At 36.4% G+C, this 25,016-nt stretch overlaps 1 protein-coding gene across 3 annotated transcripts in view; it reads left to right on the top strand.

Annotated features, from left to right (window-relative positions):
- The window catches only part of LOC144443507 (fibrillin-1-like), a 44,629-nt gene extending 19,838 nt beyond the window's left edge, over positions 1-24,791 (top strand). For 2 of the 3 annotated variants that reach the window (XM_078133010.1, XM_078133009.1), the window contains 11 exons: positions 1,387-1,599; positions 2,625-2,750; positions 6,890-7,015; positions 7,424-7,540; positions 8,551-8,682; positions 9,181-9,345; positions 10,267-10,332; positions 12,165-12,290; positions 13,518-13,643; positions 15,348-15,476; positions 24,203-24,791. In XM_078133010.1, coding sequence (XP_077989136.1) covers positions 1,387-1,599; positions 2,625-2,750; positions 6,890-7,015; positions 7,424-7,540; positions 8,551-8,682; positions 9,181-9,345; positions 10,267-10,332; positions 12,165-12,290; positions 13,518-13,643; positions 15,348-15,476; positions 24,203-24,210 — 1,334 coding nt within the window. In that variant the 3' untranslated portion in view covers positions 24,211-24,791. The remainder of the gene's footprint in view (positions 1-1,386; positions 1,600-2,624; positions 2,751-6,889; positions 7,016-7,423; positions 7,541-8,550; positions 8,683-9,180; positions 9,346-10,266; positions 10,333-12,164; positions 12,291-13,517; positions 13,644-15,347; positions 15,477-24,202) is intronic. The other variant, XM_078133011.1, reaches the window with a different exon arrangement.
- The last annotated feature ends 225 nt before the right edge of the window (positions 24,792-25,016 follow it).

The following is a 25,016-nucleotide window of genomic DNA, read 5'->3' as shown; positions in this document are numbered from 1 at the left end:
GTCAGAAATTGTCACTATATGATCAAAGTTGAGTATCAGAGTAGATGCATAGACCTTCTCATGTAATACTAATACTACAGTAGTATAAATTTGCTTAGCAAACAAGTTTTTGCAAAGGTATACTTTCTTCATTCGCATTCAGATCCTTATATGTCCACTAAATGGCTAGAACGTTTTAGCACTGTGATCTGAAATTTTAATGTGGATTGTATCTTGTGTAACATGTTTTTGTAAAAGTTATCAGAATGCAAACTATTTAGTCCTTACAGTAACTATTCTAGGTAGATATAGCTGGAATGTTGTTTTCTTACTTATATGTGCCACCCAGTGTATAAAATATTCTCAATTAGCCTGAATTACAAGAACAGTGTAAGTTGCAGAGAAACCCTCAATGGACATCTCTTCAATTGTCGTCTACTTTCATTCCTGTATATACAGGAAATCAAAATATTAGTATAGAATGACCTTTATTCAATGAACAGAAACATTTAGAACTGATATACCTGTTGTAAATAAATTAAAAACTGGCTTCAATTTCCGACTCGGACTTGTTTTGTTCCTGTAAAATGAAAGTACAGGAAATCAAAACAGTTGCATGGATAGCCCTAATTCAATGAACAAAACAGTTAGTCCCGATGTACCTGTAGTAAGTTAATCTGGATGTCAATATGGTTTCTAACTAAATGGAGGTGTAAACGGTAACGATACTGCATAGGAAATAGACTAATAGTAAGTCAAAATCTGACTTAGACTGATTAGTTTTGTGCTTAAGGGTGCTTTCTCAATAGGAAATTATTGATTCAAATTGAACAAAACAGACTTGATAAACCTAAAGTTTATGCGAGTTTTAGTTGTATTGTTTTGCCCTTGACAGTTTTAATGCCAAACTTTTAATTTCACAGAATCCATTTTACAAAGCAATCAAATTGTATGTGGAACTGTACATGTTTAATCGAATGAACTTAAAGGCCAAGGATTCAGTCCTAGGTTCTCATTGTGGTATTGTCTTATCAATGGAGCCATAAGGATTACAGAAGATTAGTCTTTTATTCTAGACCTGCTTTTTTCAATAGAGCTCTGCTAAACAACTGTTTTTCACTCTTAATGTTAATCTTAATCTGAACTGAGAATTAAAAGAATCATTGAAAAAAGTGCATTTATAGTATTTGTTTTGCTGCAGGCACTCCATTAATTGTACATCATGCCATACCTCTATACCATGTGTACTGGACAGTAAATTGTTCTTAAAAGTAGGGAATGAAATGGAACAGTTTACTCCTGTAAATCTTAACAATGGTGGGTTTGACCACTTCCTGTGTCACAAACAGTACCCATTAACCATGAATAACTGACAAATAAAACCCTTTCATTTGTTCATTTTCTCAGAATCCAGGAAGGAAAATTGTTACACCATTGTTGACAACCATTGTCAAATGCCATCTCCAATGCTGGTTACCAAGTCTACATGCTGTTGTTCCATGGTTGCCATGGATGTTGACATGGGCTGGGGCAATCCATGTGGTAGATGTGCTGCTAAAAATTCACTGGAATTTGAACAATTATGTAAAAATGGAATGGGCAAAGATAGTGACGAGAAAAGTGAGTGATACACTATGAAAAATTAAATGAATAAAGAACCAAACCTCTTTATTATAAAATATCTTTCCAAGATTTTCGATATCACTTTTTGTGAAACGGTACTTATTTAAAGAAAATTCATATGCATGGCCTTGGTATACAAGTGCTAGTGCACAAACACATGTTTGATAAAATTATGTTTTCAATTTTCCTGCTGTAAAATTCTATTTTTGACCAAATTGTTGTTATTTTTTAGTTCTGTTATTCATCCCAGTATCTCCACAAAGTTGTAAGAAAAAGGTATCAATATATACACAATTAAATATATAATGTTTCTTTTTTTTGATATCTGTTTTGATACTATTGATGTATCATTTATATATACAACGGAAATCATAAACCCTGAAACAAACTGTCGCCTGGATTGACAAAAATCTCACTCTTAAACACTGCTAAAGTTTTTTGTCTGGCTAGACAAAATATCTCTTTGATGTTGTAAAATTTCTCGCCTGGCTTGACAAAAATCTAATTAATAATTCCACATGTTATCGTCTGGCACGATAAGAACTTAATTACGATTGATACATTTTAGTCAATTTACTGTTTCAAAAATATCAAAGAATGCACCAACCTTAGGTTTACCAGGCAGGAACATATACATTTGGCGCCGATCTCCTAAGATGATGGTAGCTTGCGCAAAGAAAGTGTAACAATATCGGTAAAGATGTTTGTCACGCCAGAAAATTGAGAAAACACTGTTGGTAAGATTTTTGTCTAGGCAGACGATAAAATGTAGCAATGTTAGTGAGATTTTTGTCGAGCCAGGCGACGTTTAGTTTCAGGGTTTATGATTTTCATTGTATAATACTACATAAATGTATGTATGTCTTGTGCCATCTCAGTCTAGTGCATTAAATCTCAAGATTTCTCTTGTCAGAAATGAAATGATACCATGTTAGCATCTAGACTATGTGCCAATGTCTTTGAAAATGGTTTTCAAGCTGTTTTTGATGCCCCACTTAATACTATTGCTATTTGATTTGTAGATATAAATGAATGTATGCTTGGCTCCAACATCTGTGAAAATGGTGTTTGTGAAGATTTGAATGGAAATTACAAGTGTAGATGCCACCCTGGATATGCTGTAGTCAGCAGTGGCAAGTACTGCCAAGGTAAGGACTGATATCTATCTTGAGTTTTTAACCATGACATCTTTCCAAGGATAATTCAGCAAAAATAACAACATTGTTCAAGTATTTGATGTAAATTTTTCCTGGTTTTGTAATTTTTTTGAGCTTACCTTAGTATTCAAATGTACAAATCTGTGATGGTGACAAAATGAACACTAAACTGTGGATCAGATCTTCAAATCTTTCAAATCTTGTGCATTATATATTGGATAGCAAAGCAAAACCATTGATGTGAGATTCTCTTTATCTCATTGAGCTACAGAGGGCACTGTTTATAGAAATTAAAACAGTCTTGGTATCATTCAAGTAATGTTTATAGGTTATACTGGTCATGACTAGTTGTCAGTAGCTGTGGACAGATTTCTGATTTTAGCTTGTATGTCAAATAATTATGTCGAGGCAAATCCTTGTAAATCCACACATCAGACATCTTAAATCACAAGAGGCTGTACCTTTGATCATAGATCCTGGAGGCCTATCTGGGATCTCGTCTTTGATCCAGTACTCTGTTAGCCTGGAATCCATGCGGATGGGGGTTTTGAATTTGTTATTTCCCAACATGCTGGATTGGGAAATCAAAATTCAAAATTCAAAATCCCTAATCGCTTGGATTCTAGGCTAGCATTCTGTGAATAATTTTCAATTTGCTCGTACTCTGAAAATAATGATAATTAGCCCAGGGAATTAGCCATGTAGCCCTGAAGTAGCCACTGTTGTGGACAAATACTGTGTTGGATTATTTATAGAAATGAATGTTAAATTTGTAATATAATTTTCAACTAAGAAAAATGTACAGCTGTTCATTCCTCACCTTTGGGAGTTATTGACTCTCAACATCAAAATTCCATGTTAGATTTTAGCCCATAGAAGGGTTAATCCCGAAACGTCAGCTATCTATCACTTTATTGGACTGACTGAATACATTTTATCTCAAGATTTTATCCAAATTCCATGATTTGGTGGGTTAATTAAAAATAAGCAGAAATACTACTGGACAGTATGTGATAACAAGGATATCAAGTTAAAATGCCATTTTGATACATATAGGAGTGTTTTTGCTAAGGTTGGGGAACCACCAGTAACAGAAAGGCACTATTTGCCATAGAATCTATGGCAATTTTGTTTGGGTACCCTGATAAAATAATGTAGGAACCCCAGTAGATTTTACCTTAGTACTTTAATACTGCCCATAGCCAAAACATTGCATAGGGACGGCTACATCTTGCTGTAACTTTGAAATGTTTTAAAGATCAATTTTGAATTTGGCATAGAATTGTCTATGGTATGTGCACTTGATCAAGAATACTCTGGCAAATGGTTTGAAATTTTGTTTCTTTGTTTTTACCAGATATCAATGAATGTGCTGTGTAAAAGTCAGTTCAACTCAGCGTAAAAATTAGTTCAACTCGGTATAAAAGTTAGCAAGACCAAAGATATATTCTGACAAAAGGTCAAAAAAGTACTTGTAAGTACAGTAATGTATGCAGTCCTTCTAGATTCCAACCATAACAGGAAGACAGAATGCCAAAGGGTCAGAAGTCAGTGTATGCATTTCTTGTTGTTTTCAACGGAGACAATTGAAGTAAGATTTAGCCTAATTAATACTGCAAGTATTATTTTCAAGACTAAATATTTTTGTTCACTGAATGAAGACCATTCTTGGAAATGTTTTTGATTTCCTGACCTTCCAAACAGGAAATGACGTAATTTGTCATACATAATCATATATCTTGAGCCTACATCATTCAGAGTGTTTACCATTGAGATTGTTTACCATTGAGATTGTTTACACTACAGTTACCCATTGAATTATCACAAACAACAAAGCAAGTTACAATTTAGAACAAATAATATCAAACGGACTGCATACATTACTGTACTTACAAGTACTTTTTTGACCTTTTGTCAGAATATATCTTTGGTCTTGCTAACTTTTATACCGAGTTGAACTAATTTTTACGCTGAGTTGAACTGACTTTTACACAGAGTTGGATATACTCCCAAGTATGTGAAGTTAAAGAAACTTTTAAATGCAAAAAGAGTATCAAAACAGAAATACACTTGTTTCCATCAAATTTGCTTTTCCATTATAAAGCCAGAAGTTCATATTTTTTTTCAACTTGTTTTGATGAATTAAATGTATACATCGGGAATGGATCAAGTCATTTTGAACTATTTTGTGACACGTGCACTAGGTTACAAAGTAGTAGAAATTTACCTTAAAATTGTACCGTAACTAACATGAGATGAATTTCCATTTGAAAACATGATTTTCAGTTCGTGTCGTACTTTTAGTAAAGGAAAAACTATCATACTTTACTGAAGTCAGAAAAAACTATGAAACCAAACCTTAACAGCAGTCAGATGTTTCCCAAGGTTACTTAAAACTTCAGAACTTTTAAGCTGAGTGGTCCCTTCTCTTTGAATGAATGTAAACAAAACTCTCTCTCTTTACATGTAATCACAGTTCTGCTGTGGTCAGCAATAAGAGTGGTCTTACGTCTAGTGAGTGAAACAACGACCTCAACTTGCCAAATGATAGATCGTTATCAGAACTGTATGTGTTATGGATAGTCTTCTGGAAAACACTCCCTCTTTTAGCTGTATTTTGCAATGTTTGAAAATGTCAGAGTCAATTAAGTTATCGAAATGAAACGACAAAGAAAAACAAAGACAGAATTCCACCCTATCCCCCACCCCACCCTCCCCTCACCCCACCCCTACCTTACCCCATAAAAACAACCAGCAACATCCAACCATGCATGCTGAAGTTTGTATTCTATAATTTGATTACATTCCTATGAATAAAGGATTGGTCAAGATGATGTTAAGAATGTTTCAGCTGAAATTAAGTTATACAAAAAAGGCCTCAATTTGAATCTTAAGAGATTGGCTAGAATGTATCTTATTTGAATCAAGATGTCATGAAAGTTTAACAGATTTGTTGACTGATTCACATATCATTTTATACTGCAATAAAGACAACATCAAATGAGACACCAATCTGCATAGACAGAACACAGTCTTTGTGACAGAGAAATTGTGTGGGTGTTTTTGTTTCCTAAGTTCATCAAGTCTTTTTTATCATTAATGGCTGGAGCATCTATTGATGTGCTCTGTAATGCATATTGCATTGAAATGTTAGGTTATTAATTGAGTCTATCTGTCTTTGTTGAACTATGATTTTAAGATATAGTGTGTTGTTCAACTCTCATTGGCCTCATGAGGGGGTAAGGCCCATGACGGCACCCAACATGGTGTATCTAACAGACTATCTTGAAATTGCAAAACTGCTATAAGCATTTATGATAAAGAGTATATTTTATCCAATACTACAAGATTGTAAATTGTACTACGAATGTCTGAATGATTTGGACAAAAGTTACAACCCAGCTGAAATATATCAATTTCACTAAGGTTACTTGTCTGATAATATTAAAAGTTTTTTTTATACCCATCCGCTATTTGTATTTATTAGGTCAAAATGCTATTTTATAGCCCACCACTTGAATATAAATTTACATTACATTTCTTGATCATTACATAATGTTGCTACTGTGAGAAAAATTAGTAGATTTATTACATAAATACGTGCAAATCTTCACCTGTGTGACGTCAAACAGGGCAGATCAAAAACCTATATCACCCCGGCTCAAATTTGTATTAGTCCGCGTAATCATACGAGGAGCATTATGACGTAAAACTAGCATTGAATTCGTGGGATTATACATAAATATATTGTAGTCCATAAAACTAAGTAGATATATATTCTATGTCACAAAACTAAGAGAAGATACATTAGAACCTCTGAAATGTGAACTTCCTGTTTTGTTCTTATCTTTTCACATCTTGTATTTCAGTATTTATTTTCTAGTGATCTGTTCAGTTTATTTCAAGGTTTATATATTTTGACTGGTGGCCATTAGTAATAGCCTGTTTAGGGCACTGTTGATACATGGTTAGCGGGTCATACCTCCCTAGTCCTTGCATCACAGTGCTAGGGAGGTATGACCAGCTAACAATGTCTCTCAGCAGAAAACTGGCTACATTAATACTGAATAAATACATGATGACAAGACATGATAATCACCAAAACTATTTGTTTTTCTTTTAATTCACAGATATTGATGAATGCAGGAACAACCCAAATCTGTGCATGCATGGTACATGTAATAATATTCCTGGAAGTTATCAGTGTATCTGTGATACTGGCTATCAGATGACTCCTGACAGCAAACATTGCATAGGTAATTGGTTCAGCTTTTAATGAAGTATGTGCCTCAGAAATAAAAGTCTGAAACTTTTACTGTTATTTTGTTCAATAAACTCCAATCCATTCCCAGAAAAAAATCAGAGGTCTGCATGGAAACATTTTAAAGAGAGGTCTAAATGATATTAAAATTAATTCCTTTTAGAATCCAAAATGGCTGCCAAACATGGTTCTAACTCTGTGGAAATACAAGATTCTAATAAGCAAGATGGTGAATCCCTAAATTACTGTTCTTACTTCATATTAAATTACTGTTATTCTTTCAAAACGACTAGAAACAAGCTGTCATTTTGCAAAGTTTAGAGAGATTGAAGATGTTTGATTTTCTGGGAAACTGGCCCCTGAGGCACATTCTTCAGTAAATCATTTTCTTTTCTTCTTTCAGACCGCATAGAGTGTGAAAGCTCTGGAATGTGCAGAAACGGACGATGCGTGCCATCCAATGGTGAATTTAGATGTGAATGCTATCAAGGATACAGAGAAACACGATTTGGATGTGAAGGTTAGTGAGTGCATAAACAAACTTTCTATTCTCTAGCTGTGACTTAAACATGGAATGGGTCTTGATTATTCCTGTCTCTGCTAACAGACTTTATGTTTGAAAGGTTAATCCCCAGAAGTGTAAAATGTACATTGTACTAATAAATAGAACATGGATCATTCAATTGTTGTACTAATAAATAGCACAGAGTACATTCAATTATGGATATTGTTTGTATATATCAAGTGAAATGTACGTGGAATTCATTTTATTGAGGATACCTGTCACTGGCTTTGTTCAGTAGTGTGATGTGAAATGGATAATATAATTCAGTTTTTGGTCTACTGTGATTTGTCATACTTTCCCTACAAGAACATTTTGTGAAAGTTTAAGTGTGTAACTGATTGCTATAACTGTTGCTCAAAATCCAGTCTATTGCAATTAATGTTCAACATGGTTACAAAAAACATGTTAACACCTCAACAACCATTCCCCTTTTTGAAGTCAGCAATCATGTCAAAAATTGACTATGTATGGTGATTGAATTGAGAGACCCTGGTTTGAGATATCTGTATCAAAGCAAATTAAACCGTTAATACAGAAACATTGGTGGTCTCAACAAAACTTAGTGTACTACCTGCGGGTAAAATTTCATGGTCATGCTCTTAGAATTGAACCATAAAATACATTTTACCGACCTGATGAACATTAAAAAAACTCTCTCAGTAGCTTTCTCCCAGTACACAGAACATCATCAGGTCAACAAACTCTAGACACATTTCAACCCTAACCGATTTTGAAATCAATTAAACATAATATGTCATTCATTTCCACATCTTGTAAAAGTGGATGGTCTGTTGGAGCATTGAAACATCTTCTGAAAACATTTGTTCTTTTTCATGACATAGCTGTCTTTTGACAACATCAAAGGAGACACCAATCTGCATAAACAGAAGACACAGTCTTCATGACAGAGAAATTGTTTGTTTTTTCATGTAGTAACTTTTCTTTATTACTTTATTACATTGTAGATATCAATGAGTGTGAAAACTCTAGATTTTTGTGCGGAGCTGGTACATGTATGAATACTATAGGTGACTATACCTGTAGTTGTCCTGAAGGTCATATGATGATGGATATGTATGATGGCAAGAACTGTATGGGTAAGTCTAATCTACCAATACTGTATGACTGCAGGTAATAGTTTTAATTTAACATCACTTCTCCAAAAGTTACTGATTAAACAGTGCTTACATTAGTAGACATGTTCTTGATAGAATTGTTTTGAAAATTCTGGAATTCCAACCCTTGTATGGAAAGCCTTTGTAAGACTTGGAATTGCAGCCAATCTCGGAAAGTCTTGAAATGCCTGGAATTTCAAAACCCTCCTTGTAAGTTTCTGGAATATCAAACATTCCTGGACAGTTTCCAAACACCTGTAATTTTAAACTTTCTCTTTGAAAGTTCTGGAGTTCCAAACATTCCTCTTGGTCCTTCAAGGTCATGAAAATTTGTGATATGCCCCTGGAAAATGAAATTTATGCCATGATCAGCCATATAATGTTGAAAGTTAAACATGGCTAGAAAAGACCACTTTTTATTTTGAGAAGTTGAATGGTAGTCTTCTGGTGAGGTGAATAACAAAATACTCTTTCTTGTAGATTTACGTCAGAGTATTTGTTACGGAAGATTCCAGAATGCAACACAATTTGGACCAGAGATATGTGAGAATGCTCTACCCTTCAACTTAACCGAGAAAACATGTTGTTGTTCAGTTGGAATGGCGTGGAATAATCCATGTGAACCCTGTCCAGCACGATTCAGTTGTAAGTCATTCATTTATTTCAATATCACATGTATGTATCATAGTCTTCGATGTATCACCTCATATCTGCTGTAAACCCTGTCCAGCACGATTCAGTTCTAAGTCATTACCGGTATTTCAATCTCGCTAGTATGCATCATAGTCATCAATGTCTTGTCTAATATTTTTAGTCATTTTTGAAACATGTCCATCGTCGATGGAGAAGATATTGTTCATTGTTCCAAGAATCAATAGGACAGTACAATATAGTTACTTTGGAATGGTAAATTGACATTTCGATCCGTCTACTACAGACCTTAGTAGACCGTTCCGTAATAGATGTCGCTTTCATTTATAGTGTATATGTTCCAAAGTAACAATATTGTACTGTCCTATGTCTATCATCCATTTGTATACCCATGCCCTAAGAATGTAGTATAACATATAATATGTTATGTGTCATATTTTATGATTTATGTTGTTGTTTTGTATCTGCATGTTTTTCTATGTTTGTGGGAAATTTTGATTGCCTGAAATGAAGAAATAATAATTATAATATTAGAATGGGGTGTACAGCAACTGTTCAAAACAAATTATTTTGTCTTCATCTCTGAATACCTCAAATTCCACAATCAGATAACAATTAACAATATCATGGCAAACAAAGTAACACATCATAAGAACATCCATATTGAAAAATAAAAGTTGACATGATTATGGTAATCTCCTTAATTGTCATCAGATATTTTCACACCACAAGTCATGGCATATTATATTTCATGTTTATGATATTTGCATTGCTTATACCTCTCCATCTATGGAATAAACTACTATTATGGCAAAAACATTGTGTCTTTTATCATACAGCACCATTGGAAAGTGGTGTTCTGTAAGAAATTAATGATGGATTAATATTCATTTTGTTATTTGTTAATGATTTCAGTGGCTCACAACGAGATATGTGGTAAGAAACCCATTGAAATCATTCCAGAAAGTGATGAATCTATGGGTGAGTATAGAAATCAAAAATATATGCCAAAGTAGATCAAATTGCACTTTTTGTGGATAATCTTTACTCTTTAATCAGTAATTTTACATAGATGAGAAATATACTGCAGAATGGTTCATTTTCATATTTATACTGTGTTTATCAAACAATTTAATACCATATTTAAACCGAATGCCTCCTGTAAGGGAATCACTAATTATGCAAATATCTCATTAAACTAAAAAAAAACTATGGTAACAGGCTTTGTTTTTGGACAAGCGTGCTCTCTTAGCTTAATGTATGTGCCAAATTATACGGAATTTGAAGAGTACATGATACTGCTTAATTACTGAATATCGTTCATTATTCAAAATACTCTTTAAAGGTAAAAGTTGTAGCAACAAACTTCATTGGACAGGTGCGTATTATTATGGTTGATATATGTACCATATCATACGAAATTTGAAGCTTGCATTTTTAAGATACAACCTAGTTACCTAAAATCATTAATTATGCAAATCTTTCATTAAAACTGACTGTAAGCTATAGCAAATATTTTATAGGACATATCCGCTCTGTTATGTTGAACGTATGTACGAAATTATATTGAAATTCAAGTATGCAGTCTTAAGATATAGCCTAATTACCGAAAATTATTAATTATGCAAATTATTCATTAACAATGTAAGGTACATCAACTAACTTTGTAGGACATACACAATTTGTTATGGTTAATGTATGTACTGAATTGTATTAGAAATTGAAGTATGCAGTCATAAGATATAGCCTAATTACCTAGAATCATTAATTATGCAAATTATTCATTAACACTAAAAGGTACATCAACAAGCTTTACAGGACATATGCGATTGTTATGGTTAACGTGTGTACTCAATTATACTGAAATTAAAGTATGTATTCTTAAGATATAGCCTAATTACCGAAAATCATCAATTATGCAATTTATTCATTAACACTGTAAGGTACATCAACAAACTTGATAGGACATATGTGTTTTCTTATGGTTAACGTATGTACTAAATTATGTTGAATATGACGTATACATTCTTTAGATATAGCCTAACTACCAAAAATAATTAATTGTGCAAATTATTCGTCAACGCTGTAAGGTACATCAACAAATTTTATAAGACAAATGTATGTTGGGATGCTTAACGAATAGACTAAAATATATTGACATTGAAGGATGCAGTCTTAAGATATTGCTTAATTAGTTGATTTCATTAAGATACAAATTTCTCTAATTAAACATTAACAGATCTGACTCTAAACCTAATCAGGTCTAGCCATTACCCTAAAGATCATATATTCCAAATTTCATTACAATTGGGCCAGCCGATTTTTGAAAAGGATGACACAGACACAGGCACACACACGGACATACATACATACATACATACAGACAGACAGACAGACAAGTTGCAGATTTGATGCTAGTGAGCTAGACTCAAATTTTATATGACCATTTTTAAAATAGGTCCGTGTGGCAGCAGATATTAAACTTAAAGAAAGACTAAAGTTATATATAGTGTTGGTTATTTTTTACTATATATAGTCTTGTTGTGTTTCACTCTGTGAGTAGAAATGTTCATTACTAAGTATGAACCCAGGGTCCATGAACACTCATTATCGCATAAAGTGTCTACTTATGCAAAGAAAATATATAAATGGTTTCCAAAATTTCCAGTGAAATGTCGTCATGTCAACATCATCAGGGTATAGTGTGACAGGCTGATTCATAATTACGTCCTGCTTACAAATGGTCTGAAATGTATAACAGTACTATACAGCGTGAGTTGTAAATGTGTGTTGTCTTTGTATGTAAATTACAGATCTGAATGAATGTATTGAAGTTCCTGGACTCTGTGAGAATGGTATATGTACCAACACTAAAGGAGGTTTCAGATGTGATTGTAACATTGGGTTTAGATACAGTCCTGTCAGTTTGATTTGTGAAGGTAAGTTCAGTTCAGTTCAGTGCAGTGCAGTGCAGTGCAGTTTCCAATCCCATTTCAGTAACTTGTATGAAACTGTCAATGTCATGTAAAAGAGAAAAATAGTCTGATATAAACAAGGGAATAACATTCTTAGAAACTCATATTTCCATCTGTATCTTGTGTGTTGATCCAACCTGAAAACGATTCCACTACATGCAGTTTATCTAAATACATATTGGAGAATATATTATTCAAGGTTCCAAGAATCAATAGGACAGTAAAATATAGTTACTTTGGAACGATAGATTGGAAAGGAATGTGATTTTTTGATCCATCTCCTATGGGCCGGCCACAATGTGTAGTGGGATAAAGAAAGCCATCTACATCAGACAGAGAAGACACTTCTTGAAGATATACCAAGGATGCCAACTATCATCAATTCTTGGTACCTGAAATTTTGCAGCTTACGTGTGTCATAAAATAACAAACATCCAATTTCTTGTTCGACACCATAACTTCTGCTCCACGTACACACATGCATTACTATAGGTGCACATGAGAATAAGTCAACCTTCTCGTTCTATTTAGACCATCTAGCATGAGGAAAAAAACTATTGCTGATACCGTGAAATTAAGGCCGAATGAAATCTAAGTCATTACCGGTATTTCAATCTCACTAGTATGCATCATAGTCATCAATGTCTTGCCTCATATTTTTAGCAATTTGTGAAACATGTCTATCATCGATGGAGAATATATTGTTCATGGTTCGAGGAATCGATAGGATAGTACAATATAGTTACTTTGGAATGGTAAACTTGAAATGAATGCGACGTTTCAATCCGTCGCTTTCATTTCTAATTCATCGTTCCAAAGTAACTATATTGTACTGTCCTATATCTATCCTACATTTGTATACCCATGCCCTAGTAAAACTTAAAGAAAGACTAAAGATATATATAGTGTTGTTGTGTTTCACTCTGTGAGTAGAAATGCTCATTATTAAGTATGAACCCAGGGTCCATGAACACTCATTATCGCATAAAGTGTCTACTTATGCAAAGAAAATATATAAATAGTTTCCAAAATTTCCAGTGAACTGTCGTCATGTCACCATATGGCCATCATCAGGGTATAGTATGACAGGCTGATTTATCATTATGTCTTGCTTACAAATGGTCTGAAATGTATAACAGTACTGTACAGCGTGAGTTGTAAATTTGTGTTGTCTTTGTATGTAAATTACAGATCTGAATGAATGTATTGAAGTTCGTGGACTCTGTGAGAATGGTTTTTGTACCAACACTAAAGGAGGTTTCAGATGTGATTGTAACATTGGGTTTAGATACAGTCCTGTCAGTTTGATTTGTGAAGGTAAGTTCAGTTCAGTGCAGTGCAGTGCAGTGCAGTTTCCAATCCCATTTCAGTAACTTGTATGAAACTGTCAATGTCATGTAAAAGAGAAAAATAGTCTGATATAAACAAGGGAATAACATTCTTAGAAACTCATATTTCCATCTGTATCCGGTATGTTGTTCCAACCTGAAAACGATTCCACTACATGCAGTTTATCTAAATACATATTGGAGAATATATTATTCAAGGTTCCAAGAATCAATAGGACAGTAAAATATAGTTACTTTGGAACGATAGATTGGAAAGGAATGCGACGTTTTGATCCATCTCCTATGGGCCGGCCACAATGTGTAGTGGGATAAGGAAGCCATCTACATCAGACAGAGAAGACACTTCTTGAAGATATACCAAGGATGCCAACTATCATCAATTCTTGGTACCTGAAACAGAATATTGCAGCTTACGTGTGTCATAAAATAACAAACATCCAATTTCTTGTTCGACACCATAACTTCTGCTCCACGTACACACATGCATTACTATAGGTGCACATGAGAATAAGTCAACCTTCTCGTTCTATTTAGACCATCTAGCATTAGGCAAAAAACTATTGCTGGTACCGAGAAATTAAGGCTGAATGAAATCTAAGTCATTGCCGGTATTTCAATCTCACTAGTAAGTATCATAGTCATCAATGTCTTGCCTCATATTTTTAGAAATTTGTGAAACATGTCTATCGTCGATGGAGAATACATTGTTCATGGTTCGAATAATCAATAGGACATTACAATATAGTTACTTTGGAATGGTAAACTGGAAAAGAATGCGACGTTTCGATCCGTCGCTTTCATTTCTAATGTATCGTTCCAAAGTAACTATATTGTACTGTCCTATGTCTATCATGTATTTGCATACCAATGCCCTAGTAAAACTTAAAGAAAGACTAAAGATATATATAGTGTTGTTGTTTTTCACTCTGTGAGTAGAAATGCTCATTACTAAGTATGAACCCAGAGTCCATGAACATTCATTATCGCATAAAGTGACTACTTATGCAAAGAAAATATATAAATGGTTTCCAAAATTTCCAGTGAAATGTCCTGTCAACATCATCAGGGTATAGTGTGACATGCTGATTTATCATTATGTCTTGCTTACAAATGGTCTGAAATGTATAACAGTACTATACAGCGTGAGTTATAAATTTGTGTTGTCTTTTTTGTTCGACACCATAACTTCTGCTCCATGCGCTTTACATGCATTACTATAGGTACACATGAGAATAAGTCAACCTTCTCATTCTAATTTGACCATCTAGCATGAGGCAAAAAGCTATTGCAGGTACAGATAAATTAAGGCTGAATGATTAAATCATTGATGTGATCAAGGTCTGTAGTAAAATGGATTGAAATGTTGTATTCATTTCCAGTTTTCCATTACAAAGTTACTATATTTTACTGCCCTAAATACACACTCTTCTCAGATTGGAAACAAGATCAAGGAGGACCTTTTGGGAATCATCACTATATCAATAAACATTTCATTTTATTTCAGTGTAATTTTTTAAGTTTGAATATTTATTGTACATGTATACATGATTGATTGTATACATTTAGGCCGAGGTATGATTATATGGACTTTCTAGAAACCCAGAAGGTTTAATATAAAATAACAATGGCCTGTTATTATATGATGTATTTATCTTTCTGTTTGGAAATGTAGACATTGATGAGTGTGCTGAAGGCATGGCCATGTGTTTCAGCAAAGCCACATGTGTCAACAAACCTGGAAGTTATGACTGTGCTTGTCCTGATGGTTACATGTTGACTCCAGACAAGAGAAGCTGTGTGGGTAAGTTGAAAAACAAGTACATCATATCTGATTGTGTATTGAGAATATCGAAATACAAACTGCAAAGAAAGTGAATGGATTGACTCAATAAAGTCAACTCTACAAGTCTCTAAAATCTCTGACTAGTTTCCCCCCCTGTACATCAGGCATCATCTGGTCTGCATATGTAATAACAGCACTAAGAAATATTAGTGCAAAATGTATGTACATATGCATATTATTCAGCATATGCAAAGCAGACATTTTAAGCATTATTGGACAACTGTGTCCCATTCTAGGGGATCAAGCACAGTTCTAACTGTATTGTATACACGCGGTCGGGTGGGTGGGTGGGGGATACATTGATACAAAGGGTTTCTTGTGTCCCAACTTATGAAGAGCACTGCATGGTATCCGATACATGGTGGTTGCTGGTGTCCCGTGAATGCTGGTATGTGTGCAATAACTATTAAATGTCATGGGGGGGGGGGGGGAAGGAGGGGTTTGGGAAATAAGTGGGAATAGTAGACATTTGATGGACTCTTCATTACTACAACAAAGATTTTCTACTTCACTCCATATTATATAATGGACAACAAATATGCATCTGTCAACGAGTAACACTGAAGTAAAGCACTTTCTTTATGTGCTACACTCGTAGTATTCATGTCAAGTGTAAGCAGTTTTATCTGCTGCAGGGTTGCCCAGCCCTAGTCGTGTTACACATTCTCCCCCACGCCCCTCTTTTTCCAATATTGACCTAAGTTCACCGATGTACGAATCTACTGTCTTGAATGCTAAGCAACGGGGACATTTGCATTGATTTTTTCCAGTGCAGTCTATACCGTGAACTGTGGTGCGGTCCTTACCATGTTTCCAAAACAGAAATTGTAGTATATCTTTTGGTGACGCAAACATAATTGTCTTAGGTGGGTGAGGCCAGCAAGGAATCCTTCAAGCTCTCCTTGTAACTGGGATTTTCGTTAACTGTATGCTGTTGACCTCACCCTTTCCTGAATTTCATGAATTTTATCATCCAGTACGCCCATGTCGACGGTCGACGGTAGATGGCGGGCTTCATCGTTGTCAGACTTTCGACTTCCACATTGTTGGCAGAAATTATAGGTAATGTCGTTTGGATAGTGGCATTCCCGAAAATTTTCCGCTGGTAACCATAAACGAGGGGCTCCTATTGTCCCATCATTTAGCCTCTGTGAGAAAACAGAAGATTGACAAGACACGTTTGTAACCTTAATGCATAACATTTGCTTTATTTCTTCATTTCATAATAATTTGTCATAAACAAGAAAGTGCAATAGATAGTGAAGACAACACCATATGATTTCGGTCTGCTCGTCGGTCTTTATGGTTTCCTACATCATACCCATATCATCCATACACGCCAGAGCTAGCCGGATCACTTTGCATGACTTTCTTTCCACTATTGGCCACCACCAATACAGGCGTGGTGATGTCAGGGGGACTATAATGGTGGCTAGTGCTGTCTCCTCTTCCAGAAATCTCAGGACAGGCCCTATCATCAAGAAGGGTGGAAATACATAACTGTTTTATCCGCTTATCTTCTGACTGAACACATCACATCCTGCTGTATTGGGTGTTTTCCACGGGGTGTAGTGTTTGAGGGGGTTTCCATCCTTACTCGTTTGTGTATTTGAATCTAGGGCCATATAAGCTCAACTGTATGGGGACCAAATTCGTGTTCTATCCTCGTTGGTTTCACTGCTCCTTGTTCCTATATTTCTCCATCCATACATTCTTACCTGATTATCAACCTGGGCTTTTACCCTTTTATTTTCCACCAGATCGCTATTCGCCTGTAGAACATTTTTTAGGGCCAAGGTTTCTTTGTATGCAAAGGCTCTGTGTTGGATATCTCTACCCCAGTAATCACACGTTGTCTCATTTCCATTAGTGTAGATAATACCTCCCCACCCCCCTTGGGATGCGTAACTTGCTACGGTCATGATGACATCATGCCTTTCTCGCTTCCAGTATGCCCAGTCTTTGCCCCCATTTATTTTCCTCCAACCTAGAATTTCCTCTCACTGATATCTGTGTTCCTAGTTTTTCAGATTTTGCAATTTCTTTAGTTATCACCCTCATCATAAAAAAGCCTTGCTGCTGGTATGGCTATTGCGAAGGATTTCCCTACAAATCGTTGCATTGTTTTAATTGACACCAATTTTTCTTTCTTAGAATGAATTCCCGGAGTTCTGCAAATTTTTGTTTTTTTGAGGGGTAAAGTATGGATTGTATCTACTCCAAAGCCCAGGAATTCAATGTATTGAGTTGGTTGTAGCACACATTTGTCTATGTTCAGTGTACATCCCAATTCGATCATCATATAGCACATGATGAAGCATGTTACGTCAGCTTTTTCAGGGTCTGATAGGTTTTTACCATTTTCTATTAACTGACCGGCGTGTCTGTCATCAGTATAGAGGGAAGAAGGTACCCCCAGGCGACGTACCTTATTCGTAGCCGCCAGACCTATAGTTTGATAAATATAGGGGGAGTATTTCCAAACAAAAGGTAAGGTGGACGCAACATACCAGTAGCCTCCCCATTGTATGACCATTAGAGCACGACTTGATTGTGTCAGAAATATATGATCATATCCACTTTTGTCACCTGTCTTTGTCTGATAGTGTCCCTGGTCCAGATATCTTGGTAGATTAGTAATTAAATCCAATTTAAATGGTAGGTCTTTCATCCACTTGTTCAGGTATCTTTGGTCGTGACATAGCCTTGGCTTCGTCGGCTCTATAGTTAGCGGCATTACGATATATGGGGGCGGCACTTTCCCGACCTCTCCCCAGATCTCTATTGAACCTGATTGAACTCTGTCTATTAAAATTTTACCTATAAAGTCTTTATAGTCCCTACTACAGCATGATTTGGCAGATAGATACTAGGCGGGAAGCTACAGTCATAATCATATTCCCAGAACTAGTACTTTACCATTGTATGCTACCATATACTCAAAGACTGATACATAGTTGGATATCCATTTCCCCAACCATTTTTTCATTATCCTGGTTTTCCAATATTTCCAACCAGTATTCACTCCTTTTGTGAAGTCCCCGCTTTGAAGTAGTTCGGGTCTCTAAAGTACAAATCACGTGCAGAAACTTTCAACCCCTCCTGAAGTACTATTTTTGGGTGGGGCAGCACAGTGGCAATTTCTCTGCGGCCCTTCCAGCTAGTCCATCTTGTTTCCCTCGCAAGATACCCACTGTAAGCTGGTGTTGGGTCCATAAGTATTGCCTTCTCCCATTTCGGAATGACATACATCTATAGATACAACAAGATGTAGAATACTGTAGTTGCATAATTAACCAGAACCCCAACCTGGTTAGGACAGGAGGGACCGTAATTAGAATACAGTGTACCTCCCCCAGGCACGCCCTTGTGTGTGTGTGTGTGTGTGTGTGTGTGTTTCTCTGACCAAGCATCATCCATCACTTTCTGTCTTGCATTCACTAACCACTCGTTCAGACAACCCGGCTCGACCAGCTATCATTTATATTATCATACAGGTGTAATGATGTTACAGGATACAGAGGCGGGTTCCGCCAAAAGGTCAATCTGTGTACATTCTATTACATAACAGACTAGTCAATAGATCGATAGTCATTCAATTTCTGTAATTATAGTCTCTTCTAGAATTGCCCGTGTCTCGTCTTTTTCTATCATTTCTATCATATCTATCTTATATATGATATCTTTCACTTCTACTGTAGCAGTATCTAGCAATATGACCAACTCTGTTGCATTTCCAACAGCGCAAATTATTCCGGCTCTATTCTCTCGGAGACCTATGTCAGAGTGTTTCTCAGTATGACCTGTTGCTTTCTTAACTTTGGCGATTTTCTCTAGTATTCCAGCATGCTCGCCTGAGCCTATCAAGAATAGCAGCATCTGGGGCAACGCAGGGGACTGTCTTTCCTTGCGCAGTGCCCGAGACATTGCCACATATTTCTGGTAGTCCTAGTGTCTTATATCCCTGGCTGTATCCACTACCATTTCGAGGCATGCTAGTGCTTCTTCTGGGTTGAATATAGCTTCATTACTTTGCCTACTTCAGATTCGTCAGCCCATGCCTACACCTCATGGTGTCGACACCGTACTATAATGTTAGTGCATAGCTAGCCATTGCAGACCCTTTCGCTGCCTGTTCTTAACCGCAAGTGCGCGGGGAGAAGCAAAAGAAATTTTGCGAAGGTCTGGACATTCTTGAAGGTAAACTTACTGAATTAACTGGTTGTGGTTGTCTTGTACCTCCAAAGTTATTTGTTAGAGCAACAGTAGCAGCAATGCACGTGGTGGTGGCAGCTGAAGTTCTTGTTGTCACCATTCTGCTGACCACTGTGGTGTTCAGTATTGGTGTCTGCATAGCCGTTACTACTGTTGTCTGCATGTTCGGGATAGCCATAACGAGGAAAGACGAACAAGGTGCCACAATGAGTTGTGCTATTAGTCCCGGTTCACAGTGAGAAGGGACAGTTACACCTGGGCAGTCTCTATATAAACCTTGTAATATGCATATTCATGTACTGTCAACCAATCACTTCAAAGTGTAGATAGTGCACAGGCCCTATTCTACCAATGAACCCTATTGCATGATTTATTTTTCATTCTGATGAATGAATTAACGAGTGAATGAATGAACGGACGGAGAGCGTGTGGGGTGGTTTGGTAGGTAGGAAGGTTGGTTGGTTGGTTGGTTGGTTGCATGGATCTGGGCGAATTTATCGACTTCACATTATAGTGTTTGTCGCACAATTCGGGTTTGATTATCCATTTGATAGAAATCATTAAAACGAGAAACAAAATATTCTATATTAATAAGAAATATGGTAAATGGCGACGAGTGGTTCTGTTCGATTGTCACTGTAGGAAGCCTCGGAAAGTCAGACGTACGGTACAAAAATGTAGCACCGCCCCCTACCATCCCCTACCATCTTAGACATTCGGGGTTTTCCACATTTTAATTATTCGCCATGTCCCCCATGGAGGATCGGCCGAGTACCGCAGTTTGCTTTCTGATATGCAGGACACCATTGGCAAGTGGCTACTGATAATGACTGTAACAATCTCTGTGGGTTTACAAACACTGGTATAATTATGAATTATGAATAATTTTACTGTTATTATCAACGGGTCATCAGTCCCGAGGGATCGTTACTGTGACAGTAGTTTGTAAACACAAGGTGTTTTGAAACCTAATATGTAAATACAATTACACTCATGTATTCACCTGTCATCGCCATCATATGTTGGTCAAGGACGTTCCATGACTATACTCAATTCCGGTAAACAGTTCAAAGGGTGAACCCGTTCTCTGTACTACTGACCCTTAAAAAATCACAATATCTTGAGCTGGACGGGTTCAAACAAGTAAGTAGGACGGACGGATGGACGGACGGACGGACGGATGGACGGATGGATGGACGGACGGACGGATGGACGGATGGATGGACGGATGGACGGTCAGATAGTGACTGTACACATGAACCAGGTTGATAGATTATTTGATGGAAAACACATATTTTGTTTTTTTTTAAATCTACATATAAAAAAAATTATGCTTTGTTTTGTTTCGCACGTTATATCGGACAAAAACAAAGCACAATTTCCATAGAGACACATTGCATATAAGTCATAACCTTTTACATATTTGCAGAGATACCATTAGAATATTAATGTTTCTGTCGAATCCTTCTAGGCGGCTATCTCGGGTCTTACTGTCATGCCGGGTATTCACATGGTAGAGCTTCACTCAGTATACCAACAGAAGCGGAGGGGGGTGGGTCGTTATTGACCCTGGACGTGATCTACTAACGGCACTAAAGTTGTATCACTCTCTCCCCTTTCGCTATATGTGCAGACCCCTATCTCGATCAGTTAACTACTTACCAGTTGCACACTGAGCTACCCACGTGGCCATGGCCCGAAGGATTCTGTATACATGATCACTTTTGCCCGAAGAAAATAAAAATGTTCAGGTTATTGTTCTCCGAAAGGGAAGTAGTCAACTTGCCTATGGAAATCTTGCCTTGTGTTTTGAACACATCCTTTCGTAACGATTTCGTTATACATGTATAAAAAATTATGTTGCTCCAAATGACTTGTCGTATAAAAACAAAAGTAATTAATACTTAACGAAATGGTGGCGCATATGTAAATATATGACTGAAGTTCATGTTTTCTGCACATCTGACAGCTCCCTTCTCAGACATCGATGTTACCCGTTCGGCGATCGTAGAACAAATGACTGATTATGGCGTCTGCGTCTGTTTTATATAAACCATGAGTTGGTAAGGAAAATAGAACACATATGTTTAATATCAGAACATTCTTTGTTCTGAGTATCTTAGTTAGTCACGTGTCACAAATCATGCATTCTGATTGGTGTACCAATATTAAGTCGATGATTTTTCGATGACGTCCTCTAGTAGTCTAGTAACGATATCGATATATATGTCCGATATAACGTGCGTAAAACAAAAGTATAATACTTAACAAATTTGGTGGCGCATGACATGACATGGCAGACAGCTTTTTTCTTCCGTAAGGAATATTATCCAATTCTAAAGAGGGGTATATATGATGAAACTGGAATGTGAACTTGAACTTGAGCAGTGCATCGTGACAATTAAAATTTAGTGAGTGACTCTTTCGAAAGACCATGGTATATTTTTGAGTGGACGACAAGCGTTCACAAACGATATTAACTGTATCTCCAGAAGAATTTGAGGAGTGTATTCAACTGAATGTTGAATGTATAGTTAGATTTTAAAATTGTGTGATGTGAATATTCACAACTTCATGTACGTAGCAGGGCGACATCGACTTGGACGGTTACGGATATAAATTTTGACGGTTTTCTTTGTCACCGCTTGTTTTTGGAAAAAGTGACACGCATGTAGATTAAGCGCTTACTTCGCTCATCTTTCAACTGCCTGTGACATCTGATTTCCTGCAGGGAATTACTGGAATATTATCAAAAATAAATAATAACCCTTTCTGTGGAAAAATGAACGAAATATCGGCACGCAATCAGAATGCAAGGTTCGTGACACGTGACGCACTAAGATTATTGTACGAAATGTTCCAATATTCTACTTTTCGATTCCATTCTCCATGACAACTTCTAGTTCACATAAAAGAGACGCAGGCGCAGTAATCAATCATTTGTTCTACAATAGTTGAACAGGCAACATCGTTGGCTTACTCACTCTTTCAGTGAAATCGGATGACGTCTGCCATGTCATGTCATGCGCCACCAAGTAAGTATTATCAATAACGACCCACCCCTCCGCTTCTGTTGGTATACTGAGTGAAGCTCTATCATGTAAATACCCGGCATGACAGTAAGACCACAGAGCCGCCTAGAAGGATTCGACAGAAACATTAATATTCTAATTCTATATCTGCAAATATGTAAATATCATGACATATATGCAATGTGTCTCTATGGAAATCGTGCTTTGGTAGTATATTTTTTATATAAAAAAAATTATTCTATCCACCAGGTTCATGTGTGCAGTCACCATCCGACCGTCATTCCGTCCATCCGTCCGTGTGTGTGTGTGTGTGTGTGTGTGTGTGTGTGTGTGTGTGTGTGTGTGTGTGTGTGTGTGTGTGTGTGTGTGTCTGCCTGTCTGTCTGTGTCTGTCTGTCTGTCTGTCCGTCTGTCCATCCATCCATCCACCCATCCACACATATACATGCATACATACATAAATACATATATATACAATCCACCATCCATTCCTCAATCTTTCATCCATCCCTATTTAAATTTTTGAACCCAGCTTGCTAAAATATTGTGATTTTGTAAAGGTCAATACACGGGGGGGGGGGGGGGAATACCACGTCACGTGATACAGTTTAACAGGAGAACAATAGAGCTGGTATCCTTTGTTTTTCAACGAATTTTCAGGGTATTTGTCTATATTTTCCCAGGATATGTTCCAAATTTGTTGTGAAGCTAGAAACGATCATGTCAAACTGCCTGAACAATAACAAAAATGTTCGGTTGTGAAATTATGTTCGTGTGAAGGCAGTAGGTCAGACTACTTCCCCGAAGTATTTGACAAACGGTATTTTCCGATGGTTTATTTGACATAAAATCATCATGTATCAAATGAAAAAACAAAAACATATTTACATTTTCGGTCATGAAAATGTACGGTATGGGTGAATACCAGTAATTCCCCTCCGATTAATGTGTGTACGGCAACGTCAAATACTGGTGTCGAAACCATCTTAATTTCAAGATGGCCACACATTGCACATCAAATGCATGCTCGATGGTGCACAACATGTTGTTGACAGGTCGTAACTGCCCTTCATTTTATTTTTCCTATCAGTATTCATATGATTAACGTGACAGATAATGTCTAGATTTCATATTTCTAACAAGCCTCTTTTCGGTGCGATGTGTTACTGCGACAGCTCTCGTATTCCACGAATGCATTTGTGAGTACCGCTCACTTGTCTGTGGTAGGCTAGCACTACACTGCTGTATACGCACGAGAGTCCCGGAGTAGCCGCTAGCCGGCCATGACTGCACCGTAGATTCCGGTGATAGCTGTAACAGTGTTTGTGTGATACAAGCTTATGGATAATTTCTTTTCACAAATGGGTTTCAAGCAAAATAATGAATATTCGTAAGAGTCTCATCACTTGTAAGCTTATTAAAAATTTGTATATTTCAGAGTACTAGTTCGAGTTGGGTATTCCGAACAATCTGAGAAGTTCCAACCTGTATCTACACTGGCGCCAAGAAGTGTTACTATTAACTATTTCAACCGTAATTAAGAACTGTATAATCTTTTTTTATTATTGGCAAATAAAGTTCTGCGTTACAAAAGTATTTTCAAAGTAAATTGTACACTGAACTTGTTGCCAATAATTGAAAGCTTTGATATTTAAAAAAAAAATAATTCTTGATCAAAACACCAGTGCTGAATTTGTGTACCTCGAAGCTCATCAACACATTGGCAAAGGGCAGGTGCAGTTCATTGTATACTTTAGTGTGATTACCTGTGCTATTCCTGAGATAAAATGGAAAACATTTCTGAACTATGCCAAGAAATTAACAACCCAAATCAATTAGAAGCATGACACCTTTCCCTGTACAAACAATGGACATGTCTGCTTACAAATACTCCATCATTCTGTATAAATGAAAAAATGACATTCTCTGGTCTTTTAATTGTATTCCTGAAAATTACATCAGATTTATTACCAGTAATCATCGCTAAAGTGTGGATTGATATAGTCTAGTTCCTGACGACCGTATTCCGAACACTACGTTATCTTCATACATTTACCGTAATATGTATGAAGATAACGTGGTGTTCGGAATACGGTCGTCAGGAACTTGACCAGGACTGATAGTATTTATAGCTTACTTCACTTGCAAGAAACGATGACATTGTAGATCTCAAATAAAATGAAATATAGATATTATGACAACTGTCTCAGGACATCACAATGTCATCATGGCCAAACTCTGGATATCATCAA

This window comes from Glandiceps talaboti, chromosome 12, assembly GCF_964340395.1.
Source record: "Glandiceps talaboti chromosome 12, keGlaTala1.1, whole genome shotgun sequence".
Lineage (NCBI taxonomy): Eukaryota > Metazoa > Hemichordata > Enteropneusta > Spengelidae > Glandiceps > Glandiceps talaboti.
Note: the sequence above shows the minus strand (reverse complement) of the source record. Positions and strands in the feature narration are given on the sequence as shown.